This window comes from Tenebrio molitor, chromosome 8 (genome assembly GCF_963966145.1).
Source record: "Tenebrio molitor chromosome 8, icTenMoli1.1, whole genome shotgun sequence".
Classification (NCBI taxonomy): Eukaryota; Metazoa; Arthropoda; class Insecta; order Coleoptera; family Tenebrionidae; genus Tenebrio; species Tenebrio molitor.
The window spans coordinates 11,715,962-11,741,735 of record NC_091053.1 but is presented as its reverse complement, the minus strand read 5'-3'; the positions used below and the strand labels follow the sequence as shown (position 1 = coordinate 11,741,735).

General features: G+C 35.6%; 3 protein-coding genes and 1 pseudogene across 5 annotated transcripts; 3 read left to right on the top strand and 1 right to left on the bottom strand.

Moving 5' to 3' along the window:
* Positions 1-13,631: 13,631 nt before the first annotated feature.
* Positions 13,632-14,914, bottom strand: LOC138137224 (uncharacterized). The gene is made up of 5 exons (XM_069056535.1): positions 14,677-14,914; positions 14,481-14,628; positions 14,351-14,433; positions 14,156-14,297; positions 13,632-13,831 (listed from the first exon to the last, which is right to left on the bottom strand). Exons 1-5 carry the CDS (start codon positions 14,761-14,763, stop codon positions 13,662-13,664), a joined length of 630 nt encoding a protein of 209 aa, XP_068912636.1. The 5' UTR covers positions 14,764-14,914; the 3' UTR covers positions 13,632-13,661.
* Positions 14,915-19,537: 4,623 nt separating this feature from the next.
* Positions 19,538-19,964, top strand: LOC138136457 (B1 protein-like). Its single transcript, XM_069055651.1, has 2 exons — positions 19,538-19,588; positions 19,635-19,964. The coding sequence occupies exons 1-2, from the start codon at positions 19,538-19,540 to the stop codon at positions 19,962-19,964; spliced, it is 381 nt and encodes a 126-aa protein (XP_068911752.1).
* A 507-nt stretch (positions 19,965-20,471) lies between these two features.
* On the top strand, positions 20,472-25,210 carry LOC138137110 (B1 protein-like). 3 transcript variants are annotated; one of them, XM_069056395.1, is made up of 3 exons: positions 22,062-22,376; positions 24,466-24,738; positions 24,791-25,210. In XM_069056395.1, the coding sequence occupies exons 2-3, from the start codon at positions 24,688-24,690 to the stop codon at positions 25,151-25,153; spliced, it is 414 nt and encodes a 137-aa protein (XP_068912496.1). In that variant the 5' UTR covers positions 22,062-22,376; positions 24,466-24,687; the 3' UTR covers positions 25,154-25,210. The 3 variants fall into 3 exon arrangements, with proteins under 3 accessions (XP_068912497.1, XP_068912496.1, XP_068912495.1); XM_069056394.1 differs by having other exon boundaries at positions 22,062-22,550; positions 24,445-24,738; XM_069056396.1 differs by lacking the exons at positions 22,062-22,376; positions 24,466-24,738 and adding an exon at positions 20,472-20,575.
* LOC138136488 (B1 protein-like) lies at positions 23,074-23,653 on the top strand (annotated as a pseudogene).
* Positions 25,211-25,774: the final 564 nt, after the last annotated feature.

Sequence of the window (25,774 nt, the reverse complement as noted above, 5' to 3'; positions counted from 1 at the left end):
CTTGCTTTTAAATCTATTATTCATGAATTACAAAAAATTTATAAAGGCAATTAATAATAGATTTTTGAGAGGTAGGCAACCAACAAAACGAGTGTTTACAGCAAGTAAATAAAAGCGGCTGATCCATGATAGAAATATGTTTCGATAAAACAAAAGATGAGGTAGCACTCTTGATTTGGTTTCTTGTTGATCACTCTGTATTTGCAAACAACTTTTGACTGATTGGTATAAATTAATCAAATTATTGTCAATTCAAAAACACACGAAACTAGTCGAACATTAAATGTTGAAGGCACCACGAGTATCATAATGATACGCCCTCGGTCGGCGTGCTCCTCTCGGGCCAGAGGCCCTCGGGTTTCACTCTGCCGACCTCGCGCGTTATCAACCTTATAGCACCCTTAATATGGTTAATACTTATGAAATAAACTAAAAAAAAATCATATAAAATTGCAAATGACTGTATATGTCACGGGAGTTTTCTGAATAAGTTATATGTAAATTGCTATACACAGTCGTTTTATTGGTTACCTCTAGAAAAATCTATTGTTATTAATTAATTCATTATTAATACCCATTTTACCACTTATTCTGGGATAATTGTTATTTAAAATTACAGGAAACGTCCGTAAACTTTGCCGAAATCGAAAACTTTTTTTCAACGTTAACAACACGGTTGCTTTAAAATTGACGTTTGTTTGACATTTCATCAAAAAATCTGCTTTGGCAATAAAGCTGGTAAGTTATCCATTCTTACGAATGTAAAATGTTACTCTTGTTTATTTTATAAATGTTCTCCATTATCACTTATCAGATAATAATAATAAAATGCACAATTAGGTATAATTCCAATGTCTAAAATTCATGGGATATAATTTATTATAAAGTAGCGTTTGAGAGCATGAATTGTCTACGCCCATGTATTGAACGCTTATTTGCATAAAATTCCGCTACATAATTTGCAACGCTTGCTCTGATTTGTCTCCTTTTTGATCACTTTGTACATGTGTAAAGAATGTCAAGTGCATCTGCATGCTAACTGTTTTGAAATTTTTCATAGTCGGAAGTGGTAATTGTTGCTATGCGTTTTTGTTTGAAATTAACGTAAACTTTTATTTTTTATGTCTAACTGAAGAGAAATAAATGGTTTCAGTATTAAACTTTTTTTCTAATGTTGGGAATTAATGGGTTAAATTATTATAAACATTAGAAAGTATTTCGGGTCCCACATTTGCTGTGGCATCTTCAGTTGCAACAAAACATAATACATACAAATATTAAAAGTAAAATCGCAGCCACTGAAATTAGATTACTAAGAATAATAAAGGATACCACAAGAAGAGACAGGAACGAGGTATTATAAGACGATTGACATAGAATAGAAATTCTTGGAAAAGGAAGAAACGGGACATTTAACGAAATAAAATTAGGTTAGAAAATATTTTTAATTTTTGTAGTGCATTCTCCCTATTCCCCCTCCACGGAATATGACAATATGAAATTGGGAAAAAGCTTACTATGTAACCTGTGTAACTTCGGAGATTAATTGGTTATCTACTAAAATTACTTTACACTGTTAACAGAATTGTCGCCTACGCCTACTCTAAATATATATTTATTTGAAGGCCCGATACTTCCGTCTTACATATAACGGTACATTAGACTTACTGGTTAAATAAAATCTTCAACTCCTTGTTGTACCGGGTCATTATAAATGATTGTCCCATGGTTGGTAACGTGGTTGAATGTACCGCAAGTTTCATAACATGAGTGAGACTAGTATCGCCGATAGGTGACGCTACTGGCGGTAGTGGAAATCTGTCTAGCGATGCGAGGCTGGCGGCACGTTCAAAATTTGTGTGGGTTTTCAACGCTAACTACGATGGGACAATAATTTATAATGACCCTGTACTTGTAGTGAATTGTTAATCAGATTTTCAAACACTACGCTTTTTAAATGAACGGTAGGTGAATCTTTTAAGCAATTGCAGTTTCTTAGTTCCACATCATTCAATTGATTTATAAATGGCTCGAGAAAAAGCCAGCTGCAATACGTCCATCTGACTTATTTGTAGGAAATTTTGTCCTCAACAAAAAAAGTTTTATCCAATTTTGCTCTGTCTGTCGTAGTTTTCGATGGGGAGACGAATTAATTTCCATTATCGTATTTCTCAAAACTTTAAGTATTTCAGTAAATTATTTGAACTATTTCCTGATTGCTTGTTTCGTCTTATGCAAATGAACCGGGATATCAAAAATTATCTTGGTCAAAGGTGGTCATGGATTTTCAAATAATTGTCGAAGCATTTGTGTTAATCATTTTTTGAATATCAAAATCTGTCAAACAGTTGTATTTTTTAATTGTTTTTCTCCCAACAACTTCTTCTCTTTGGCAGTTTTGTACAAGTCGACAAAAAAAAATCAATCTTCCTGCATTTCGTCGTTTTCCTATGCAAGCAGTCACGCCTCATCTATTGATTTCCAAAAATGTTGGGATTTTGGTCACGCAAGGCGAACGAATCGCATGGAACTTTCCAAAAATCTTCCTGATAGATGTTTCACTCATTGGACAAGCTTCATCTTGCATCAGATAACCTCCTTTCCTCATGTTCAATATCATAACTTTCATACTCTCGTAAATCTTGACTCTGGAAAGTTGCTGAACGGTTCTCTCACACTGTTCTTCTCTTGAAACTGGGCAAAAGTTGCTAAAACCTTCTGGCAGACATGAATCTCGTTCGGGTACGTGGTTTCCAATTATTTTAGTCCATGGTAAATCGCTCTTGCAACTCTTCATAACGCAACTGTACGTTTGGTCCTTGATATCTTCAGTTATCCTTTTACAAAACTCATGTCAGCCAAATCTTTGTCACTGCTTTTTACACATCTAAATATTGATTTGGTATAGTTCATGAAGGCTCGCTTTTGGATGTCCAATTTAACCATTTAGTTAAAATAAGTAGTTGTCTGAAATAGTTAATTTTGTCATTTAGTGTAAAAGCACGACTAAAACCATTTTAGAAATGTTTATTGTTTTAGGAAACTAATCATTAATCAACCATAAAAATAAAAATGACTCAGTACCACTTTTTCACGAACTGAAGAAGTGTTTTATAAGATGACAGCTGTTGTCTGTGTTGCACTGTGTGGACGACGTTTCTGTGCACAGCTACCAATCTACAAGCAACGAATGACAAGTGACATCGTCACAGACAGAATTGTCATTTTTTGCTGTTGTTTTTGTATTTCCTTTTTTTGAAAAATCTACAGAATATTATATGCCAAAACATATACATACTGTCAAATTATTTATAATAATGACCGATTTTTACAACCATATCTATATATATATTTCTTTTATTCTTAGAACGTTACTAGCGTTTGCTAGTAGTCAAAATTTAGGAATCGGTACCATTGTAAATACTCTTTATTTCTTCGTTATGGCAATCAACTTCAATTTGTCAGTGCTCGACCATTAATTAATTGCGTTTCGCACCATTGCGAGCACGTTCCGAAACAGTACCACCGACAAACCTGGTACTTCAGTGGTCGGTAATTAGTACCGGTGCACCGACTAGTTAGTCTATTATGCGAACTAATCGCATGCGGGTGCGTTTAGCAACATTTAGCATTTCATCTGTTCCACAGTACTCATTACGGGTACGTGTGCACCGTTTCAGTTAGTTTCTTAACAATTGTTGGCGGTTTGAGTCTTACATATGTTTCAGAAACGCAGGTGATCGTTGCGTGCAGGCAATAACAGTCAGTATGGTACTGCTACAAAAGAGTCGAACGGCGAGTACCGTTCTGCGGTGTAGATATTTAGGTAATTTAATCATACGCCGTGATCGGTACTTCCGGTGATTACCACAGAGTAAACATGTCATTATCGGTACACATTATTAAATATTAAATGGAAATCATGACAAATACGTTACGACCACAATAGAATACCAACGGACCGTGCAACATGTAAACAAGAGCCAGAGGGCGCCTCCACCTACAACAATTTGCTTACGAATTTAGTACTTGGACGAAAAAATTAATGGGAAAGATCGAATAAATCCTGAAGAAAAATGTGTTTTTGTTGGCCTAAACAGGCACTTTATTATTAATAAGTGCCCGTTTTGCGTGCCGTCATTTTCCGAGTCTCTTCAAAGCGAGCTTTAGAACTCCATTAAGTCCATTGTTATTCCTTTGAGCTTAAACATTTATTTGAATTTCAAATGGCCGCGAGTAATTTATCATTTGGAGAAATTTAAATTCATAAATTAATTGAAGTGTATTCGGGTCTTGTTCCCCTCGTGCATTTCCACTCGATGACGGAAAGTTTGAATGGAAGATTGATTTATACGTGTTTACACGTCTATTTAAAGTTTAAAGAGAACCGTTTGGGGATTTGTGCTTATCATCGCCAAACAAAGCCGAGCTAGTCGTCCTACCATGTTTAAAAAGCTACTTATGTGAGCCAACAGAAAAGATACAAGTTTTAGCTTTGTCAGGCTTTTATATTAGGTGGCAGTTGGCGGTTTTCGAAATTTCAAAATGTTGACAACAGAAAGGAGGAACGAGACGAAATGAGGAAGATGGTGGGAGGAAACCTCAAAGACGAAGGTTCTGGTGACAGAACCAAATCATCACCAAATGTAAATATCTGGGTCATAAATGATTATTTATCGCATCATTGTAAAAATGAGTAGATACTTGTGAAGGTGGTTTAAAAAGAATCCTTCAGTTTGTGCGCTTTGAATGATTAGATTTTTTGTTTCAGTGCTTCTTCTTTTAAAATTAGTACCGTGTTGAGTGCACGTCGGTGCTCAAGTAAAAACAGAATTAGATGAAATTTGAATAGGTACAATCACCTAAAATCTCTAAAATCAAGTTTTTGACAATAGATCCCTCAGATTCAAAATCAGGACAAGCTGGAAATAGATCATTACATGTCAGTTCTTTTGATTTAGAAACTGACAATCTTTCAAATTTCTTCAGTTGTTTTATTCAAATTCAAGAAGATCTTTTAGTTTAGATTCTTTCAAAATCTGGATGAATGTACACATCAGATTCAAAACAAAAAAACTTCAATTAGTTCTTTACAAGAGAGTTCTTTTCATCTTGGAATTTTTGAATTTTGCGTTATTAATTTTAAGCAGTGGAAGAACTCATCAATTGATGAAACTTTTCTCTATAACATTTTGCTAAATTCGCAAAAAAGTTTTCCAAGATTTCTTGCCCCCCAATTTTTACCAACGAGTCGTTTCGTGTAATTAACTAGCCTATTTTTTTTTACTATGAGAATTTTAATTTTATTTATTTAATTTTTTAAATTTATTTGATGGCTAATTTATTCCAAACTTTAAATCAATTTAGGACGTTTTTTCGCAAAAAATTGAAATAGAAAAAACGTTTAATTTAACAAACTCCTACGTGTTAAAATTAACACACGCATTTTGGGTACACCCTGTATATCAATTTTCATATTTTACAACTCCCAAATGATAATTTAAAAATAGTTTAAAATGTTAAATCTTAAAAGTGAAAAATAATAGCCACATTGAAGCCGCTAAGAACTGTTTTGTGACCAAATGGTATTTGGCGAATTATCCTAGGTGTATCTTCCAAGCCAAGACGAAGTTCTTCTTCACCATTTTCAGGTTCCGCGTACACCAATGGTTTCATGTGGCCTCATAGGAAAGAATCACAAGGATTTAAATCCGATAGATGAGGAGGTCATGGTATTGGTCCGTTTCTGCCAAACTATTTATCTGGAAAATTTTCGTCATTTGCGTAGCCCGTTTTTTAGAAAGTTTCTGATTTCCCAAAATCGTATTAATACGAAAATTGATAGCCGACTATAGTCGACTGCTCCAAGTTAAAATAAAATATCTTCAAAATGGCTTCCGGAAATATAGGAAATCGACGCCATCTTTATTTTTTTAAATGGAAAGGCCCCATTTTGGATTCTACGTTAAATTTCGAATTTAGAACGTCCTTCTGTTAATAGGTACTTATCTGTCATCGTTTTTAACCTGTCATTTTTTTCGCAAAAAAAAACGGGGCTGCAGGACTTCATTAAAAAATTTATAACTCCTGAACCATCGGAAATAAATAATTTATTTTCATTTTACTGACTTGCCAAAGATTTGGCCGCTTTTTGCGCTATCAACGACATTTTTTTTATGTTTCATAGGCCTACTGCAATTTTTTAAAATTGATAATCAAAAAATGTTGAAAACTTCATTTTTTTAAATGGTAACTACCATTTCTGACACTTTTGTTTTATTTAAATTTTTACAGAGAAAGTGGGGGTACTTGTAACCCACCCTCAGCCGAAGAAGGGAGAAAAAGTGGTAGTTAGTCTTCCTAAGTAAGATCTGTAGAGACAAACAACAAGCAAGCACAGGTTAACAATAAACCACCCTAAAGCAACAACGACTTTTATTCAAAAACAAACAAAGTATTGAGCATCCCTACATAAGTGTTGGTGTGACAACATCAGGTCGACGCCCCAACAATAGCATTGCAATAAATAGTAGATAACCACAAAATAAGCAAATTAATAAATAGTATATTATATACCAAGGTGGAGAAGTTCATGATTATAGCCAGAGCGCCAAGATTAGAGCCCGAGGCGCGCCGAGGGTTTAAGGCGCGAAGGCTATAAGGGACTTCGCCACCGTGGTTTATATTAGTAATTATACACCAAGGTAGAGAAGACATTTTTTAAGCCGAGGTAGTTTATAATAAAAAGAATTTATTTTATTCAAAAAATTGAAATTACGCCAAAACAGCTTGAAATAAGGCATACACAATGTTAATGAGAGTAGGCTTAGAATTAAATTTTACATTTACATCTGGTGTCAGAAATGGTAGTTGCCATTTAAAAAAATTAAGTTTTCGACATTTTTTAATTACCAATTTTGAAAAATTGCTGTAGGCCTATGAAACATAAAAAAAATTTACTAATGGCGGGAAAGATCGGCAAGGCCTTTAAGAATTCAATTTAAAAAAAAAATCAATGATTTATTTCCAATGGTTCAGGAGTTATAAATTTTTTAATGAAGCCCTGTAACCTCGCTTTAGCAAAAAAGATGATGTAGGTCAAAAACGATGACAGATAAGTATTGACAAAAGGACGTTCTAAACTCAAAATTTAACGTAGAATCCGGTATTTCTGGAAGTGCTGCTATTTTGAAAATATTTCGAACGAACGGTCTACGTGAATCAGCTTGTATACAAGGGTTAAATTTTCTACTAAGATACCTTCGGAATCGCACTGTATACTTCTACAGTAGTAGGTCCCTGAATTGAGTTCACAAGAGGAAAAACATTTTTATTTTTGATTTTACGCAAAAACTTCAGAGGAATACTTTTTTGCTTCATTTGAAACACCCATTTCTGTTATTAAAAAGTCTTCTTCAACACAGAAGTAGACTGAACATAAAACAAAAGAAAATGTAGAAAAAGTAGTTAACTTTATTTTAATAAAAAAAACAAAACAAATTTTAAACGCAAAATACATATTTTTTTGCTAAAAAGATGTCCAAAAATATTAAATCTGATTCCCCTTGTCATTTAAAAAAAATCAAGGCAGCCTTGTTTCTTCAAAATAAATGATGTTAGAAAATTGAAAAGAAGCTGCATCCATACTTTTTAGCGACCCTGTATGTATCCGAAAGAAACAAATAATAATAACAAGTAATAAAATATGTATAGCCCCATATATTTTAATTATTAGAACGTGACAGACAATTAGGGCAACCCTTGGCTCGGATAAAAAACCCAAACCTACCTCCCCTCTGTTTTCCCAACGTTTCACGTTCCCCTCGGTGCGACAGTTGTTCGAAAAAGTGCAACTTCACCGTGCGGAGTTCATCACGTCGGAGTTCATAACAGTTCGAGAAAGCGAGAGGAAGTGTCCCATCAGCGCGTTTACGATACCCAAGCACCATGAAAAATAATTAATTGTGCTTCAAAACCCACTTTTATATTGTAAATGTTTTCGCATTCACAAATTTCCACCGTCATCGCGCTTTGTCCTCAGGCCGCAGGACGTTGGCTTATGGCGGAAGGGCGATGAATATGAATGTACCAGTTTGGAAAATTGATCGTCCGTTTCCTTTGAAACGGGTTCATCGGCGCGTGCATTTGCGGCCGGAAAAAGTTCTCTTTTCGCCGATTTGATTAGGTCTTCGGTGATGGCGGCCCGACGACAAATTTAAAAACTCCCTAACTAGTGTTTTAAAAGTTAGCGTCCGACGTTTTAACAAATTACGCTTTCGTTTCTTTTCATTTCTTTTTAAGGGCGCGTTCAAGTAGATACATTAAAGGGCCTCCACACCGCGCGCTCGGCAAAGTTTAAAGCTTTTTAAAACCTAATTCGATAAAGTGTATTAGCTTTTGCGATTCTTTTTTGAAGGGAAATTACTTTGCCAACATAATTTAACGAGTTGCGAATTTATTGACGATTTCCCAAATTAAACTAGCCAGCTCGCTTGAAAATATTGCATTCCAGATTAAGGAAGTGCGCCTCCAACGGAAACGTAAAATACGTCTTGAGTACTGATTTTGAGGTGAAATTCAAAATATCATATAAATTTACGTATTTAATTACCTATCAGACAAAATTCAAACCAAATTTAAATCAAAATAGTTCTTTATTTAAAGAGTTCGTGAGTAAATTGGGCTTATTTTGGTATATTTTGTTTCATTTTAAATGTTGGGTTTTGTAATAAAACCTGCCTGCTTTGACACTTGTCCGAAACTCAGTGAATCTAAAACTGTGTTCAATATATTCGGGTCCAAAATTAAAGAATGGTGGCATCGAGATTAACTTTTAGAAGACCAAGTGAAACCATTAACATTTGTTGCCAATACTGGTGAATCATCTAGTGAATTTGATTCAGATGACGATTAATTTTTTATTTGTTTACGTATTTTATTATTTATTTTTTACTTACTTTAAAAGATACATGTAATGGATACTTTACTAATTACTCTTATTTCTTTATTAAGTAATCTTATTTGTCAAATACATTATTTAAATTCAACAATCTCTTACATTTTTTTGGTCACTGATCACAAAATGTGTTTAATTTTTTTTTACTTGTGAATATTTTAACGTCTCTTTCTTTTGCTCGTCGATAAGATGGTGAAAGTACGACGTGGTACCAGTTTTATATGAACAGAGGGATTCCTACTTTACGGTACCGATACAATGGAAATTTGCCGCTTTCGTAATTTATGGTGTTTTGAGTTTACAACTTTACCCAACGTTTAAAATGAATGCCCTATATGAGGGTGCCAATTTAAAACGCGAGTAAAACGAGCGCTTTAAAGGTCCACGAGTGCCAAAAAAAACCCAATTTACACAAGAACGAGTTGAATAGATATAGTCCATTCATTTTAAATCTTGGGTTTAGTAATAAAACTTGCCTGCTTTGACACTTGTCCGGAACTCAGTGAATCTAAAACTGTGTTCAATACCGAGTGTCAACTACCAAACCTGACCATAGGAATTTAACATGAAAAATAGTTTTTGCGTGATTTCAGGTACCTACTTCATTAAGAAATTGATTAAATTTAACATTTGTTAAATGGTCAAGTTATTAGAAACATTTTTATTCACATTTATCAAAATGTCGAAATATGTTTGTGTTTAAATTTACTACGAAAATCGCCCAATAATTTGATTATTAAAAATACCATCCCAAACATTAAAAATTTCTGAGGGCATGGCAAGCCCTCCGACAAATTACCCCAGAAATGTGGAGAAATTCAGTGCGGCACACTGAAGACAAAATTAGAGAATGGTGGGATCGAGAGTAACTTTTAGAAGACCACGTGCAACCATTAATATTTGTTGCCAATACTGGTGAATCATCTAGTGAATTTGATTCAGATGACGATTAATTTTCTATTTGTTTATGTAAGTATTTTATTATTTTATTTATTAATTTACTTTAAAGTATACATGTAATGGATACTTTATTAATTACTCTTATTTCTTTATTTAGTAATCTTATTTCTCAAATACAAAATTTCCCAATACAAAATCAACAATCTCTTAACATTTTTTTGGTCACTGATCGCAAAATGTGTTTTAATTTTTTTTTATTTGCGGATACTTTAAGGTCTCTTTCTTTTGCTCGTCGATAAGATGGTGAAAGTACGACGTGGTACCAATTTTATGTGAACAGAGGGATTACTACTTTACAGTACCCACACAATGAAAACTTGCCGCTTTCGTAATTTACGGCGTTTTGAGTTTACAACTTTACCCAAGATTTAAAATGAATGGACTTTACGTTTTTTTGTTCGACGAGCCCCTTAAAGGCTCCAAATCGCTTAAAATCTTTAAAATTAGTTTGACCTTTCGTTTTGACAAGTTGTGACATTTATCAAAATCCGTTCACACAAGAGAAAATTCTCAGTTTCTGACAGTATCGAACAAAAAAAAAAACATTTTCCCGCCAAAAATTTGAAATTCGAATTTTACAAAGACCAGACTCGAATTGCCATATTCAAAAATGAAATAAAAATGTTCAAATCAGATTTTTTTCAAAATTTTCCAATTTTATACAACTAAAAAAAACAAAAAGGTGATTTATTTATTTATTTATTTATTTATTTATTTATTTATTTATTTATTTATTTATTTATTTATTTATTTATTTATTAATCATAAACAGACTGAAAACATTAAAAAAATTGCATATATGTACAGTCGATGGACAAATAAAACTGGGACAAAATGACAATCACATAAGTCAAAATTTACAAATTTGCATCGGTTAATTACGGCTTTATGACAAATAGGTTAACTTTGGTATGACATATTATATAGACACTGACAGATATATTGACAATTCAATGGTCTGATTTACATAGATTAAATTTTAAGTGTCCCAGTTTTATTTGTCCACCGACCGTACCTAGCGATTCTTACTAATTTGATAGTTTTGTAGATGTAAGTTATTCTACTTCTTGTTTAAATTTTTCAGAACCCTGCTGATAAATTTTCATTCACGTTTGTTATGAATAACTCTACTTACTTATTTTTGTAACAATTTAAAAGTATGCAGATTCTGCAGAAATTCTACTAAAAACTATAAATAAAAAAGTAGAAAAACAGAAGAGATTTTTATAAAACAGATTTGTAGATTTTAGATGTGGATTGTCAAACTCAAGTTCGCTCTTGTGAGAAATCTGTCATAAATTCCTTATAAGCGCGCTTAGTTACTTTTTCTGATAGTGCCAACTTAACGACTAGTGCCTAATCCACATCTATAACGTTCCGACTATAGTTTATTTAGTTTATTTATCATTGCATTTTGCATCACACTGGATTGTAAATTCATTGGTTGCAGAGAAAAAATTATTAAGGACATGACAATTTCTTAATCCTTCTAATAACATGAGGAAAAATAAATAGCATGTCAGTTTTTTTAAAGGTTTTTCCACGGTTCGCACAATTGATTGCAGTGCCTCCTTACATAAAATGGATTCACGTTGTTTTGGCATGGAAATTTTACATTTAACTTGGTAGTGAAGCTGTCTATTAAATTAGGTTATGTTTTTCTAAATTTGAGGTTATAAGTAGACGCAATGTCTAGTGCGTTGTTGTCAGGTTTACTAGTTTGCAATAGAAAAATACTCAGACATCGCGAGAAATTCAGCAACATGTTATATTTGTCTTGATAGGTCTGCATATGTTAGGCATTTTAGTGACGGAAATCAAACAGTGTATCCAACGTTAAAAAATAAATCATGCCCTCCAATGGGAGGCCAAAACAACGTGAACGGTGTTTACGTGCTTCAATCAGGTGAAAACTCCATTACAATCGAATTTTAAATTTTGAAAAAAACAACTTGAATGAAGGCTCACCCTGACTTTCCATGACGATTTTTTACTATTACATAAAGTTAAATACCTACTCTAAATTATACTTTATTGAAATTGTCACATGAATTTGCCTACAATTTGTCAATATGCCACCCGTTTCGAATTTCCGAAAAATCAGCGCTATATCTCTTTTTGAAGGCGACATGTCGTCCGGGCAAATCTCAAAAGAGTTAGGTGTACCAAAAAATACGGTACACTACATGATAAAAAAAATGATTGGAAGAAGAGACTCTGGGACGCCGTCCAGGTTCAGGCAGACGTCGAATCACTTCTGCTCAAGATGACGAGAGAATAATAAATATTATTCATAATCGGCCATTTACCACTAGTGTTGAAGCAGTTCATCAGACAAATTTTGCAGCTTCTGTTGTAACTGCTCCTCGTCGTCTCAAAGGTGCTGGCTGGTTTTCGACATCATGCCGCTGTCCAAAAACCTATGCTTACATCTCTGTATAAAGAACTGAGACTTCGTTTAGCTCTAGAGCATTTAGCCCATGATGAGAAATAAATAACATAAAACATATATGTAGTTTCGTAAATTTTAACATAAACGTCATTCGCTTGGCTAAAGGAAATTGTGTAAAAGCTAAGAGTTTTTGAGAAAATGTTTATTGTGTGTATAAATCAGGATCATGTCTCCTCGTTCGAATACATTTAAATCGTCGTATTTTACATATTTCGTAAATGTCGGTTGTAACAAATAAAATTATTGGAAGCAAAGCCGTCGTGGATTCATAATTTTATTATGAATTAAAAATTATTTAAAAAAATATGATATTTAAAATAGCCGTCAACTTTGGAAATGTATTGTGGGTTGCATTTTCAATTCCACCAGACTCATTGTCACACGTGAAATAGGTACCCTGTATTTATACTACATAAGATCATGATTTATATAAGTATTTACATTAATTTTAATCCCAAATTTGCGTCGAGCGTATATGCAACATTTCATGCCATTAGCTCAAAAATTGCGGCGTTGCCAATAATTTATTTACCAAATCGCAATTTCTGCACAACCAAATGAATTTAATTCTAAGTGTAAAATTCAAAGTTTTGTTTATGGTGTTGAAAAAAATTTATGCGATTTGAAATTATTTGGATAATAAATATGAAAATTGATAATAAAATGACAGATTTTGCTGGAAAACTTTTATAAAACAACCACCAAAATAAACTTCTTATTTGAATAAAAATTCTGGAACGTCGCGTTTGTCGCTTCTTTTTACGAGAAGTCTAGTTAGCTTTGCATTCACCGGACTTGCCGTCAAACTTTTGTTCTATTAGGGGATCTCCTCGTCCGATCCAGGTGTCTCGCCGGTATTGAAAGTTTGTCCGCAATTCAATTATCCAATATCCGGTAATGAATACGTATAAAGGGAGCAGAAGCTCTAATAACTAGTCGAGTTTCGATGAGTATTGCCTTGATTAACTCAACAGGAACTTTGTTAATTACGATTGAAGGTGGAGGCGTTGTCGCGCTCCGCGATAAACCAATTAAAATCAACCGAATACGTTTCAATTTGTGCGAGTCTGACTATAAGTTTCCCCTTTACCTTGGGCCCAAATCTAATCGAGTTTCCGTTGGGCCCTTTGAGCCATTATAAATGACATAAAGACGAGCCTTTGAACGCGCGATATTAAGGCGTTTGGGTCCTCTTAGCTTGCCAACTGGTGAAAGGGAAGGTTAAAACGGTTAAGACAATAATACAATCATAAACAGGACGAATTTAATAACGAATTTGCTAAGTTTGTTCGCTTATATGCTCGCGTACAAGGAGTTGGCGTGGTACACTTCCGGGGAGTTCAACAGGATCGAGTTGAATTCGGTCGTGGTGGCGTTGGGGGTGGCGAGTTTGAGGGAGCGGTTGGATTTGGACCAGGTGGACTGCGACGAATACACCACCGCCCAGAACCAAGACATCACCACTGTAATAAAAAAATATTACCATTAAGTCAACAAAATTCTTGGTAGGTAATTTATTTTGTTCTATTAAAGAAGCAATGAATGGAGAATCTAAGTGTGGAAACATTTTGTCTGGTGGTCTCATGGTATGTATAAGGATTTGGGAAAACGAAGATCACGTAGGTGAAGAAAAAAGAAGACTAAGTCTTGATCTGTAAGAGGGAAGAGAGAAAGAATTGAATTTTTTGGTGAGAAAGCAAAATTACAACTTTTTGAAAGTTTTTGTGTTTCCATTTTGTAGAACGTGGAATACTGGCTAGATGCAAAGATAATGTTTGGTGACTTACGTATGTATATACAAGAACCAACAACAAAAACTCTGTCAAATTTGTTAACCTCAGCAACAAAATGGATAACCAGAGCCACAAGTTTAGACAAGCACCCCACGAACTCGCACGTTAACCATGGTATTGCAAGAGTAGGTTTTTCCTAAAATGAGAAAAATTCTTCAAAAGTGAGAAATCTCTTGATGCACTACTTACCAAAATTGCTGCAAGCAGTAAAGTGACATTGATTAGAAAGAACAACAGTGCATAGACCACCACCACGCTTGTAATCATTTTACCTAAAAGTTACAACTGAAAAAAAATATTTGACAATTTTTAACCGCACCTTTAGGATCTAAATTGGTGCCAGCACTGGCACGGGGGTGAAAGTGGCGCCAGTCAAGACCAAGAGACGCCGCAATTTTTCTACTTGTGTCGAAATTCTTCGCCGACAAATCGTTCAACAACACCGTGACCAATACCGCTGAGATGATCTAAAAACAGAGGAGTAATCGCTGCGAGTGGATTTGTTACCGACATACCATTCCCACAAATGCAATCAGTCTCGTGGCCAATGTCAAATCTTTGCCGAAACACAAATATTTCTGCACAAAGTGTTTCTTGGCCATGTTTGATGCTAGAAGCGTTCACAAAAAGAAGACACTGTACGGCCGATCAAGTTTTATTGGGGAAGAGATCTCGTCGGTTCAGATTCGCACCAACTTTTTTTGTTTGATTGTTTCGTTTGTTCAGGTGGTGAAACAAACATCTGGAATTTAGATGGTTTTTCTCTTAAATGGTCAGGAACAAGAAGTGATCTTTGACCTTGTTGTCTCGAAAGAAATGTTTCGTTTGTTTTTATCAGTTTTTTAAGCTTCTAAATCGCTTGGATTATTTCTAACAATGAATGATGGAAATCGATTTATAAGACGATTTATATAGTACGTTTAATTCAATAAGAGTTTTCAAAATTACGATTTTGGATCTTAATTCGCCACTGTAGTATGAAAACTAACACAGAAATAGAGCACAAAAATTTCCACAAAGATTCAGGAACTTTTAAATGCAATGATTTTCTTTTATATTCTTGTTTATAAGATAATAAAAAATAAATCGAGTCGGCGTGTTACCTATGGCAACCCATGCTACTTCATTATTTCCAACATTTCCAAGAAGTGATTTTATGTCCGTTTTACCTCAAATGACGTATGGCAATATGGCTTTGATATTTCTCTCTCATTTCCATATTGGGGTGCATAGAATGTTTTTAAATGTTGCCACATTTAGTGTAACAAATTGGTCTATATCTTCTTAAAAAAAGAAGATTAATTTTTTTAATCATTTTTACCTGATATTTTAATGGCCACTTAACAACGTACTTCTAAGCTGTTCCACGAATTTTGGGGTACCCGGTATAGTCTTTTTGTGCTTCAGACAGTTGCTGACCTTGACTTTGTCTCCGTCTTCAATTTCTGGGCTTAGCACAAAAAGACTTACTTCTACTCTTAATGATATAATCTACTATTAGACACCGATTCATAATTTGCAAGAACTACAATAAGCAATTTGAAGATGCCACAGCAAATGTGGGACCCGAAATGCTCACCAATGTTTTTAATAATTTAAGTAGTCGAGTTCATTGTTGTTTGCAGCAAGGTTCATATCATGTCGAACAATTTCTCTTACACTGTTACATATTTGTTAAAATATAGTTTTTTCTTTTTTCAATTAATTCAGTCTATTGTAAAATATGGAATAATATCAGAATGACCAATATTTACATTGCCAAACGTCACTTGCTATTATAGATTAGACATAAAAAATGTTCAAAAGCGCGCCGCTTCAAATCTCATGCAATTATTGTCCTCGCTGCACTCATCCAATAAATAAACTTACACTCATAAATATACACTTTAGGCTTCAATTATCTCAAGCAAAATTTTACTGGACTGCACTTGATTATTACGTATTTCCGTCCATAATTATAAATTAATTACAGTTTTAAGAAGAAAATGCAAATGCAGTACACCGCAACGTTCCTCGAACACTTCCCCTCGCCTATCGAGACCGTATCTGCGACCGATGTCGCCGATCGCCCAACAATCGCAAAGGGTGACTTAACAGTATCAATCACTCGGAGTGGCAAGCCGACAAGAGCCATTTCGATCCGGCACAGCAAAGACCACTAATGGACCGCTAATGCGCCACTAATTCCCGCAATCCCATTCACCCGAAACACACAAACAACATCGCCAATGAATTTTCCCTCGGAATGGTCATTGATTTGAAGATATTTAGTCGGGCGCGTGCGACCACTCTTGCGGATTATCGGCGACGTTTAATGGCGAAGACCCAGCAGGAGCGTGGATAATTTTAGTGGTCGTGGGGTAAATTCTCTAATGCTGATAAATTGCCGGCCAAATGGACTGGAAATTTTTGCGTTTTTGTTGTGCTAAAAGGAGATTAGTCGAGGGATGAAGTTTTGAATTTTTCAATCTGAATTTGAAAGCTTCGCAGGTCTGGAATGTCATCTCTGATTTGTGCACAAAGTGAGAACTCGAGGCAGAAGAAGAATCGAAAGCAACGATCAGATTCAAAGATTTTCTTGTGGTACCTGTAATAGTAGGGAAGCAAGGGATTAAAAGTTACCTACAAATTTTGAAAAAAAAATTCTCCTAATATATTGTCAATATTTTCATTTTGTTCATCAACTTTAGTGATTTGTTGATTGTGATTACAAGATTGTTACTTTTTGCCCTGACTTGGCGCTAAAAGTTCCAGACTTGGACCAAGTTGTTACAGAAAAACGTAGCAGTAATATCTAGTAATAATGATATAACGTAGTTAAATTATTTCTTTAGAAACCTTTGGCCCATGGAGCCCTGATGCCAAAGAATTTTTTAAGGATATGAGCAACTTGCTCCTTGAAAAATCTGGTGTTTCCGAATCCCATAGCTATTTCCAGCAAAGAATAAGTATTGCTATTCAAAGAGGAAATGCTGCCAGTGTTTTGGGAACTGTGGCGAAAAGCTCAGGACTTGAAGAAGTTTTTTATTTGTTTAAAATTGAGTTTAGTCGTGAAATTTGTAAAATTTTCAAATAGTGTTAATAAAGTTATAACCTGTAATATAAATGATATTAAACAGTCGACAAAAATTACCTATGTAAAAAGAAAATTATCATTACGAAAGGTAAATGCACGAAATAAAAAAAAACTTATAGGAGTATTATTTTGTCTCATTTCGACTGACACAATAAAAAAAAATTAAATAAATCTTCAGAAAACTAAACAAAAATTTCTATAAAACATGTTGCTGTTTAAGATAAGATTAATCTGATGAATGACGAGAGAAACAATCTAGGCAAATAATTCTTTGCAAACCAAACATTCTATCCAATCTTCATCTATCCGCTCTCTGAAAAAGCTTCATGACAAACGACACACTAGTATTTTGCATTATTTTCTTCACTTTCATCTTCTTGCAAAATGTTTCTTCTTGCGTCCTTAACATTTCTGTTTCTTTTCCATTTTCCTTTATCTTAACTCTTTTGATTGCTCTTCCGTTGGAGCGTTTCTTTCGAGAGTGTGAATTGGGCCTTAGCAACGTAGTATAGACTCTAAACACAGTTTCTCGGCGACTACCCACCCAAAAAGCAGCCAATCACAGCGTCTTACCTTCTCCAATTGAAGTAGTGAAATCTTTATTATTTCCAGCATATCACAATCTCGTGCATTCATTCGTTAGAATATTGTTTCTGTGGCGTCAAGGTAGCCTTAGAAATCTACGGGGTGATCAAGAAGGACTGTTTAAGTTGGTAACACTGGATCGTATTTTAAATCGTATAACAGGAGTAACTTCCGGTTGTTGGTGGCTTGTCGTTGTTAATGCTATACCTATATCAGATATTTGTCAAATAAACCAACAAAACATATCCAGTTGCAGTGTTATAAGAAACCCAATTAAAAAATGTTCTTAATTGTATTGCCAACTTAAACAGTCCTTCTTGATCACCCGGTAGAATAGACGCGGAACGTGATTTCTCGGAAACTATCCAACCAAAAATTAGACACTCGTACCATTGCCTAGCTCCTCTAATCGAAGAAGAAGTTGTGAAAAATGTATTTATCATTTCTAAGTTATCAATACTTTGGTGCATTCATTCGTTAGAGGTTTGTTCCTGTGGTGTGAACGGGGCCTTAGAAACGTAGCGTAGACCATAAGCACAGTTTCTCACCGACCGCCTATTCAAAAATCAGCCATTCGCATTAATTGTGAAATCTTCACTATTTCCATGTTGCCAAGAATTTGGTACATTCATTCGTCGAGTGTCGGATTAAAAATAGTTATTTGTACAACTAGTTATGAAAGTCAAACTTTTTTTCACGATTTTGCAGATTGATTAACGAGGGCGTAGCCCGAGTTAATCAAGCAAATAAGTGAAAAAAAGAGACTTTCATAACGTGTTGTACACATTATTTTTTTGCATATCGATGTAAGTTGAGAACTTTGGTCTAAAAGGATTTACGAAAAATTACTAACTTTCACTAAGATTTTTCGTGTAAAAAAGTGCTACTTTCACTACGATTTTGCGTGTAGCAAAGTGCAACTTTCATTACGATATGCAAAAAAGCGAATTTTCGAACTTGATACCAATTGATTCAGGAAGACTATCTTTGATGAGTCAATCTTTATACTTTGATCGTGGGAACCGAAACACTGTTGGAATGCTGTCCCCAGCAGCATTCGCGTGTATTTCCTATGTTGTGCTTTCTCCAGAGGTGATACTTCCAACTTGTTTTACACTTTTTTGAACTTCTGAACTGTCAGAACATCAATCTCACCCAGGTACCAAATTCTTAACGTTGGTGGTTTATACATTTTTACTGAACAAGATCAACAAGAGATTATACTCGAAGCTCGCAACGGTGAGTGGGAGGAGGATCATAAACTGAAACGACAAACTGTTTTGACATCTGATAAAAATCGATTAAAAAAAGTGTTTTGAAGGCTACAATAGCCGATATAAGTTTATGGGACTGAATTAATTGCCCCAGTCGCACTAATTGTTAAACGAAAAGACATAAATTATCTACATTGTGCATGACGTAAGTCGGACTCTCTATGATGTGAAAATGGACGACTTCATCTTCATCGGTATGACTCCAGAAGTTTATACCATGTCGTCTAACAAAAAAAAATTGAAATCCCTTGCAGTTACTTTTGCTCTCTGAAGAGAAGCAACTGATGGTCTTTGACGCATATAGAAACCTATCCGCTATATGATTTTTTTTTTGTGAAAAAATTCACACTGCAGTACTGAAGAGTAGCAGATAAATTCGTGAATAAAAGCGGTACAATTATGATCCTAACTTGCAGTACTTTCTTTGGAAACTTCGAAAAAATGAAACTCCTCTTGTGCTTGGCTTCCGCCGCCTTCGTCATCGCAGCTCAAGTTTCTCCTCATTAACTGTATTTTTTCCGAACAGGTTCATATGTAGGCTCTCTTTGACCAACAGATCCAGAAAAGGGCTAAGGTCAGGAAGGAGTGTAAGGAGTTGACGGAAGTGACCCAAGAATCAATCAACGAAGCCCACAGTGGTGTCGTAAGCGTCGACCCCAAACTGAAGAAGTACATTCGCTGCTTCTCGAAGAAAACTGGAGTAGCAACCGAGGCTGATGACAACAATGTGGAAGTACTCAAAGCCAAGCTGAAGCGTGTGGCCAACGACGAAGAGATGGACAAGATGGTGCAGAAGTGCGTGGTAAAGAAGGTGACCCCAGAGGCCACGGCTTATGATATCTTCAGGTGTGTACTACAGCAAATCTGATTTCACTTCTGTTGATTAATTTCTTTGTACTTGACTGAACTTAGAAAATAAAGGTACTGTCGTTGTGTAACAACAGGTGCATTTTTGCAGGCAATATCTGAACCCAATTTCTAAATGAATTCATTGATTTCAACATTTTGCAAGTCGCTGATTTAATCAATTACGGTACTGCCAAAAATAAGAAAAAAAATGGAGGTTGTCATTTAAAAAAATTATTGATGACGTCATTATTAGGAGATGACAAGCTGTCAACATAAGTAAAGTACTGAACAACATGCACTTTTTAAAAACACAGTTGACCGGTTCGAGAATTTTTCTCAGAAATTAATACTTAATTATTTTACCGAATTTATTCTGAACTTTACGAACGCACTGTATAGAGATATTGTAACCTAACAAATATGTGTATATTTAATCAGCCAAATTCGGAAAAATAATGGCCAAAACAAGACAAAAATACCCTGAATTTTCACCTATAAAAGAGATAATCCTGAGTATATAACATACCCGATTTAGGAGGATCACAAATCATTAGACTCAAATAACACAACACAAACAAGATGAAGTTGCTGTGTTATCTCACTGCTCTCAGTCTGTTGGTCGCAGTTCAGGTAAGCACGTTACGTTCATTAGGGTTTTCCTTGACTGGAACAATTTTCAAGACCATAACACCAGAAGAAGACGCTAAAGCATTGCAAAAGATCAAAGTAGAATGTCAAAATGAAACTGGAGTGTCTGTTGAACTTATAACAAAAGCCCTCAACGGTCACTGGGAGGACGATCCCAAACTAAAACAGCAAGTTCTTTGCATGTGCAAGAAACGCGGACTGGTCACGAAATCGGGCGGATTGGTAGTCGACGCGTGGAAGAGCCAAATGAAGAAGGTGGACGCCAACGACGAAGAGGCTGAGAAAATCATTAATGAGTGTGTGGTGAAGAAAGACACTCCGGTGGAAACGGCGTTCAATGCTTTGAAATGTGTGCAAAGAAGTTTCGCGAAAAATAGATAGTTCAAATAATATGCTTATGTGTTTGTTTACTTACTAAAATAAAATATTTCTAATTTTTTTAAAATCTAATGCAATAAAGAGCAAAACTAGTGGCGATTGAGCAAATATAAAGATAAAAACAACGGTTTGAATAAGGAAAGTGATGTCTTGGCCGAAGATCCCAAGATGAACAAGCACATTTTCCGCCTTCAGAGGAAAACTGGTCTGGCAACAGAAGCCGGCAACACTAGTATCGAGGTACTCAAAACCAATATAAAGCAAATGGTCGGCGTCGAAGGAGTGGACAAGATAGTGCAGGAGTGCATGATCAAGAATACACACCACAGACAGGAGCGAAATTCACGGTGGTAGTTTCTTTCCTGTTGAATGATGCATTTGTACTTGAGCGAACTTGAACAATAAAAACAATAAAGGTACTCTTGTTATTTACAGATTTACATCTCCATCGAGGTGTATCGTAACCCAAGTAAACGCCAAATATTTCTTTCTTCAGTAAGCAACAAAATAAGATGCAAATACCTTGCCATTTGTCTGATTACGCAAATGCTAATAGAGATAATGCTCTGCATATTGATCACATATTATTTATTGGACACTACTAAGATGAAGTTGTTGTGTTGTCTATCCTAACCGAGGAACAAATTGAGAAGCTGAGCAAGATCGGTAAATAAATGAAAAAGGAATGTCGCAAATGATCATAACAAAAGCTCGCAAATGTGACTGGGAGGACGCTCCTAAACTGAAATGACAAACTGTTTCAAATGGCAAACTGTTTCGAAATCTAGAAATCGCTTCCAAAAAAAAAAAAAAAACGATAATGTAGCATCACAATATCCGAGTATATGAGGCTGGATTAATTGCCCCAATAGCACTACCAAATCGTTAAACAAAAAGACATAAATCACCCGATGTAAAAAGTCGGACTCTCTAAGATGTGGAAATGGACGACTTCATGAAGATACGACTCAAGAAGTTTATATCACGTGGTTTGGCAAAAAAAGGAACTGAAATTCTTTGCAGAGTTATGTGTTTTAAGGGGAATGATCCTTGACGAAAATAGAAATATAATATCTAGAGGTTAGCCGATGTTTCAATTGCAGTGCTCTTGGTCATTCGTCCAGAACTTGCACCAATAAATTGGCTTGTCCACGCTATGGCTAATCTCATACCATTAAGGATTGTAAAGCAGTCAATCTGAAATGTGTAAATTGCTTGAATCTTTCAGCTAAAGCAGCAGATTAAATGGATGGCGGTCATGCAGGTTGAGACTCTCGTTATCCAATATACATAAGCGCTTTAGAAAAACTGAGATCAGATATTCTAGGGGCATAGCAACACACTTCTCTTTTCTCTATTTCTACTTGTGACAACACATTTTCCATCGCTAAACCCACATTGCTTGGTAATTTTTCCTGTTCCATTTCTTTCAAAAAATCCTCAAGCTTTACTGACTCAGAAGGTATTGAAATATACCGTCAGAATGTAAGAGGTTTCAATTGTTCTGATTATGTGATTTACAGGCATGATTGCAAACGAACGGAATTTTTCTTGCAAACTGAAAATTGTTTTGAATGTGGCCTTCAGCTGACCTTGAAGACTTCCAGCCTTTGTGTCTTTCCAGTCCAAGAAGATCCTCACCTTTATTAGCTAACAATGTACCTGAACTTCGAGGAAACGAGCGACTCCTAGTCCTAGCGTTTTCTGGATTTCTCAGAAATTAGAGCTGAACGCACCCCACATCCCAAGTTTTTTCTACAACATCTACTTCGTTTGCGGAATCACTAAGATCACTTATTTTTCTTTTTCAACACGACTGGCGATATTTGCATATAAAAACTGCAATAGCGGTAACTGTTTGCGGGTTGCCTTAGAAACGCAATACAAAAATCGACATTATGGCAACATGATGTAAAGGGCAACACGTAGCGCATTATTCTTAATATGAATGTTTTGTAATAAATATTCAATCGCGCAAAAAACGTCAAATAACATCACGAACGTTAAGGACAATGTACCGATCTCAGACAATATTTGGCGCTCCTTCTTCAAACAAGTGTCTTCGATCGGTACATTGTCCTTGCCGTTCTTTATACATACTATTGCGGACTTTTTTAAGTAGAGATGACAATTGAACTCAAAAAACAAATAAATTCGTGTATAAAAGCGGTACAATTATCACACGAACCTGCAGTACCTAAGTACTTCCTTTAAACACTTCGCAAAAATGAAATTCCTCTTATGGTTGGCTTTCGCAACCATCGTCATCGGAGCTCAAGTAAAGGTTCCTCCTCATTAACTGTATTTTCTCCTAACGAGTCCACATCTAGGCCGTCACTGACGAACAGATACAAAAAAGGGATAAGCAAGGATGTGACGGGAGTGACCCAAGAATCGATCGACGAAGCCTGCAATTGTGTTGTGAGCGCCGACCCCAAACGGACGAAGTACATCCTCTGATTCTCGAAGAAAACTGGAGTGGTAACCAATGCCGATGACACCAATGTGGAAGTACTCAAAACCAAGCTGATGCGACGAGGAGGTGGACAAGATCGTGCAGAAGTGCGTGGTCAAGAAGGATACACTAGAGGACACGGCTTAAGCTTCAGGTTTTTCTACTGCAGCAAACCGGATTTCACTTCTGTTAATCAGTTGTTCTGTACTTAGGTCCCTACACACGGACGTGTACCTATGCCTTGAGACATGCATGTGCATACGTGAACGCGTAAGCAACGTCGTTAATATGGACGCAAAATGAAGCCACGTTGTTAAATGCACAATCAGAAGAACAAAGAACACCGCGATGATATTTCTATCTTTGCCAGAAATTTTGCTAAAACGCTGATGTATGCACGTGCATGTATCAAGACATCTATGTCCGTGTGTAACCCGCTCTTGATTGAACTTAGACGATAAAGATACTATCGTTGTGTAACAGCAGGTGCATTTTTGCAGGCAATATCTAAACCCAAAGAGTATTTCTAAATGAATTCAGTGATTTGAACATCTTGTAATTCGCTGATTTAGTCAATAACGGTACCGCTACTATCTTCACAATGACTCCTTTTTATACAGGTGAGTCGGGCGGAACGGCCGAAACTCCATGAGTGTATTTACACATGAAAATAATGTTAAAAGAACTGATATCTTATCCGATTTTCATTTGTTTTCTATACCACCGTTGACCTCTAAACATTTTTTGCTTCGTCTACGAAGGACGCTTGTTGCTCTCCTAATTGCTCATCGCTTTCTTGGCGCAGTATTTCTAATACCTCGATTTAGTGCTTCCCGAGTGTTCACTTGTACTTTGTAAACTTCATTTTTCAACCAGCTAAATGTTTTTTAGCTTCAAAAATGACATACTCTGACCACATGTTTTAAAAATGTAAAAACAAGCGAAAATTACAAGTAGAACGTTAGATAAAATACGCTATAACTTGAAAACAAATGAAAATCGGATAAGAACATATGAGTTTATTTTACATTATTTTCAGGTGTAAATACGTCGTTAAATTGTTTTGTCTCTGTCTAACATAGTGCTTGACATATACTCTCACTTTGTCTAATCAATTATTTATCTAATGAAAGACTTAACGAATGGGAAATTATACGGCCCACTGAACTTTAACCTATAAAAGAGATAAATCTGCGTATATAACATACCCGATTTAGGCGGATCACAGATCATTAGATTCAAGTAACACAACACAAACAAAATGAAGTTCCTGTGTTATCTCACTACTCTCAGTCTGTTGGTCGCAGTTCAGGTAAGCAAGTTACAGTTCATAAGGGTTTTCCTTGACTGGAACAATTTTCAAGAGCATAATAACAGAAGAAGACGCTATAGAAAGGCACAAGATCCAAGAAAAATGTCAAAATGAAACTGGAGTGTCTGATAAACTTCTAAGCAAATCTCTCAACCGTCAGTGGGAGGACGATCCCAAACTAAAACAGCAAGTTCTTTGCGTGTCCAAGAAACGCGGGCTGATGACGGAATCGGGGGAATTGGTATTTGACGTGTGGAGGAGCCAACTGAAGGAGGTGATCACCAACGACGAAGAGGTTGAGAAGATCATCAATGAGTGCGTTGTGAAGAAAGACACTCCGGAAGAGACGACGTTCAATGCTGTCAAGTGTGTGCAAAAGAAGACTTTTTTCGCCCGTGCAACCGAGGGCAGATAGTTCAGATTATATGCTAAGTGTTTGTTTACTTACTAAAATAAAAAATTTCTGTCGTAACTATTTTTTTAATCTTATGCAATAAAGAGCAACACTAGTGGTAATTGTGCAAATAGAAAAATAAAACCACCAACGATTTGAATTGAAGAAAGTGATGTCTTGGGTGAAGATCCCAACATGAAGAAGCACATTTTCCGCTTTTAGAAGAAAACTGTTCTGGCAACAGAAGCCGGTAGGTATAACGAGTATCGATTTACTCAAAACAAATATGAAGCTAATGGTCCGCGACAAATAAGTGGACAAGATGGTGCACGAGTGCGTGGTCATTGGTCAAGAATGCACTGGAAGACACGTTAACAGTTTATGAAATCTTCAAATGTCTGTTGTTTCTTGTTCCTGAGCGAACATTATTTATGTAACGTAAACAACGACACTGCTAAGATGAAGTTGCTTGTTATCTACCCTAACCGAGGAATAAATTGAGAAACTGAACAACTGATCGGCAAAAAATGTCAAAATGAAAGTGTAATGTCGCAAGAGATTATAATGCAAGCTCGCAACTGTGACAGGAAGGACGATCCCAATCTGAAACGACAAACAGTTTCAACATCTGGAAATCGCTTA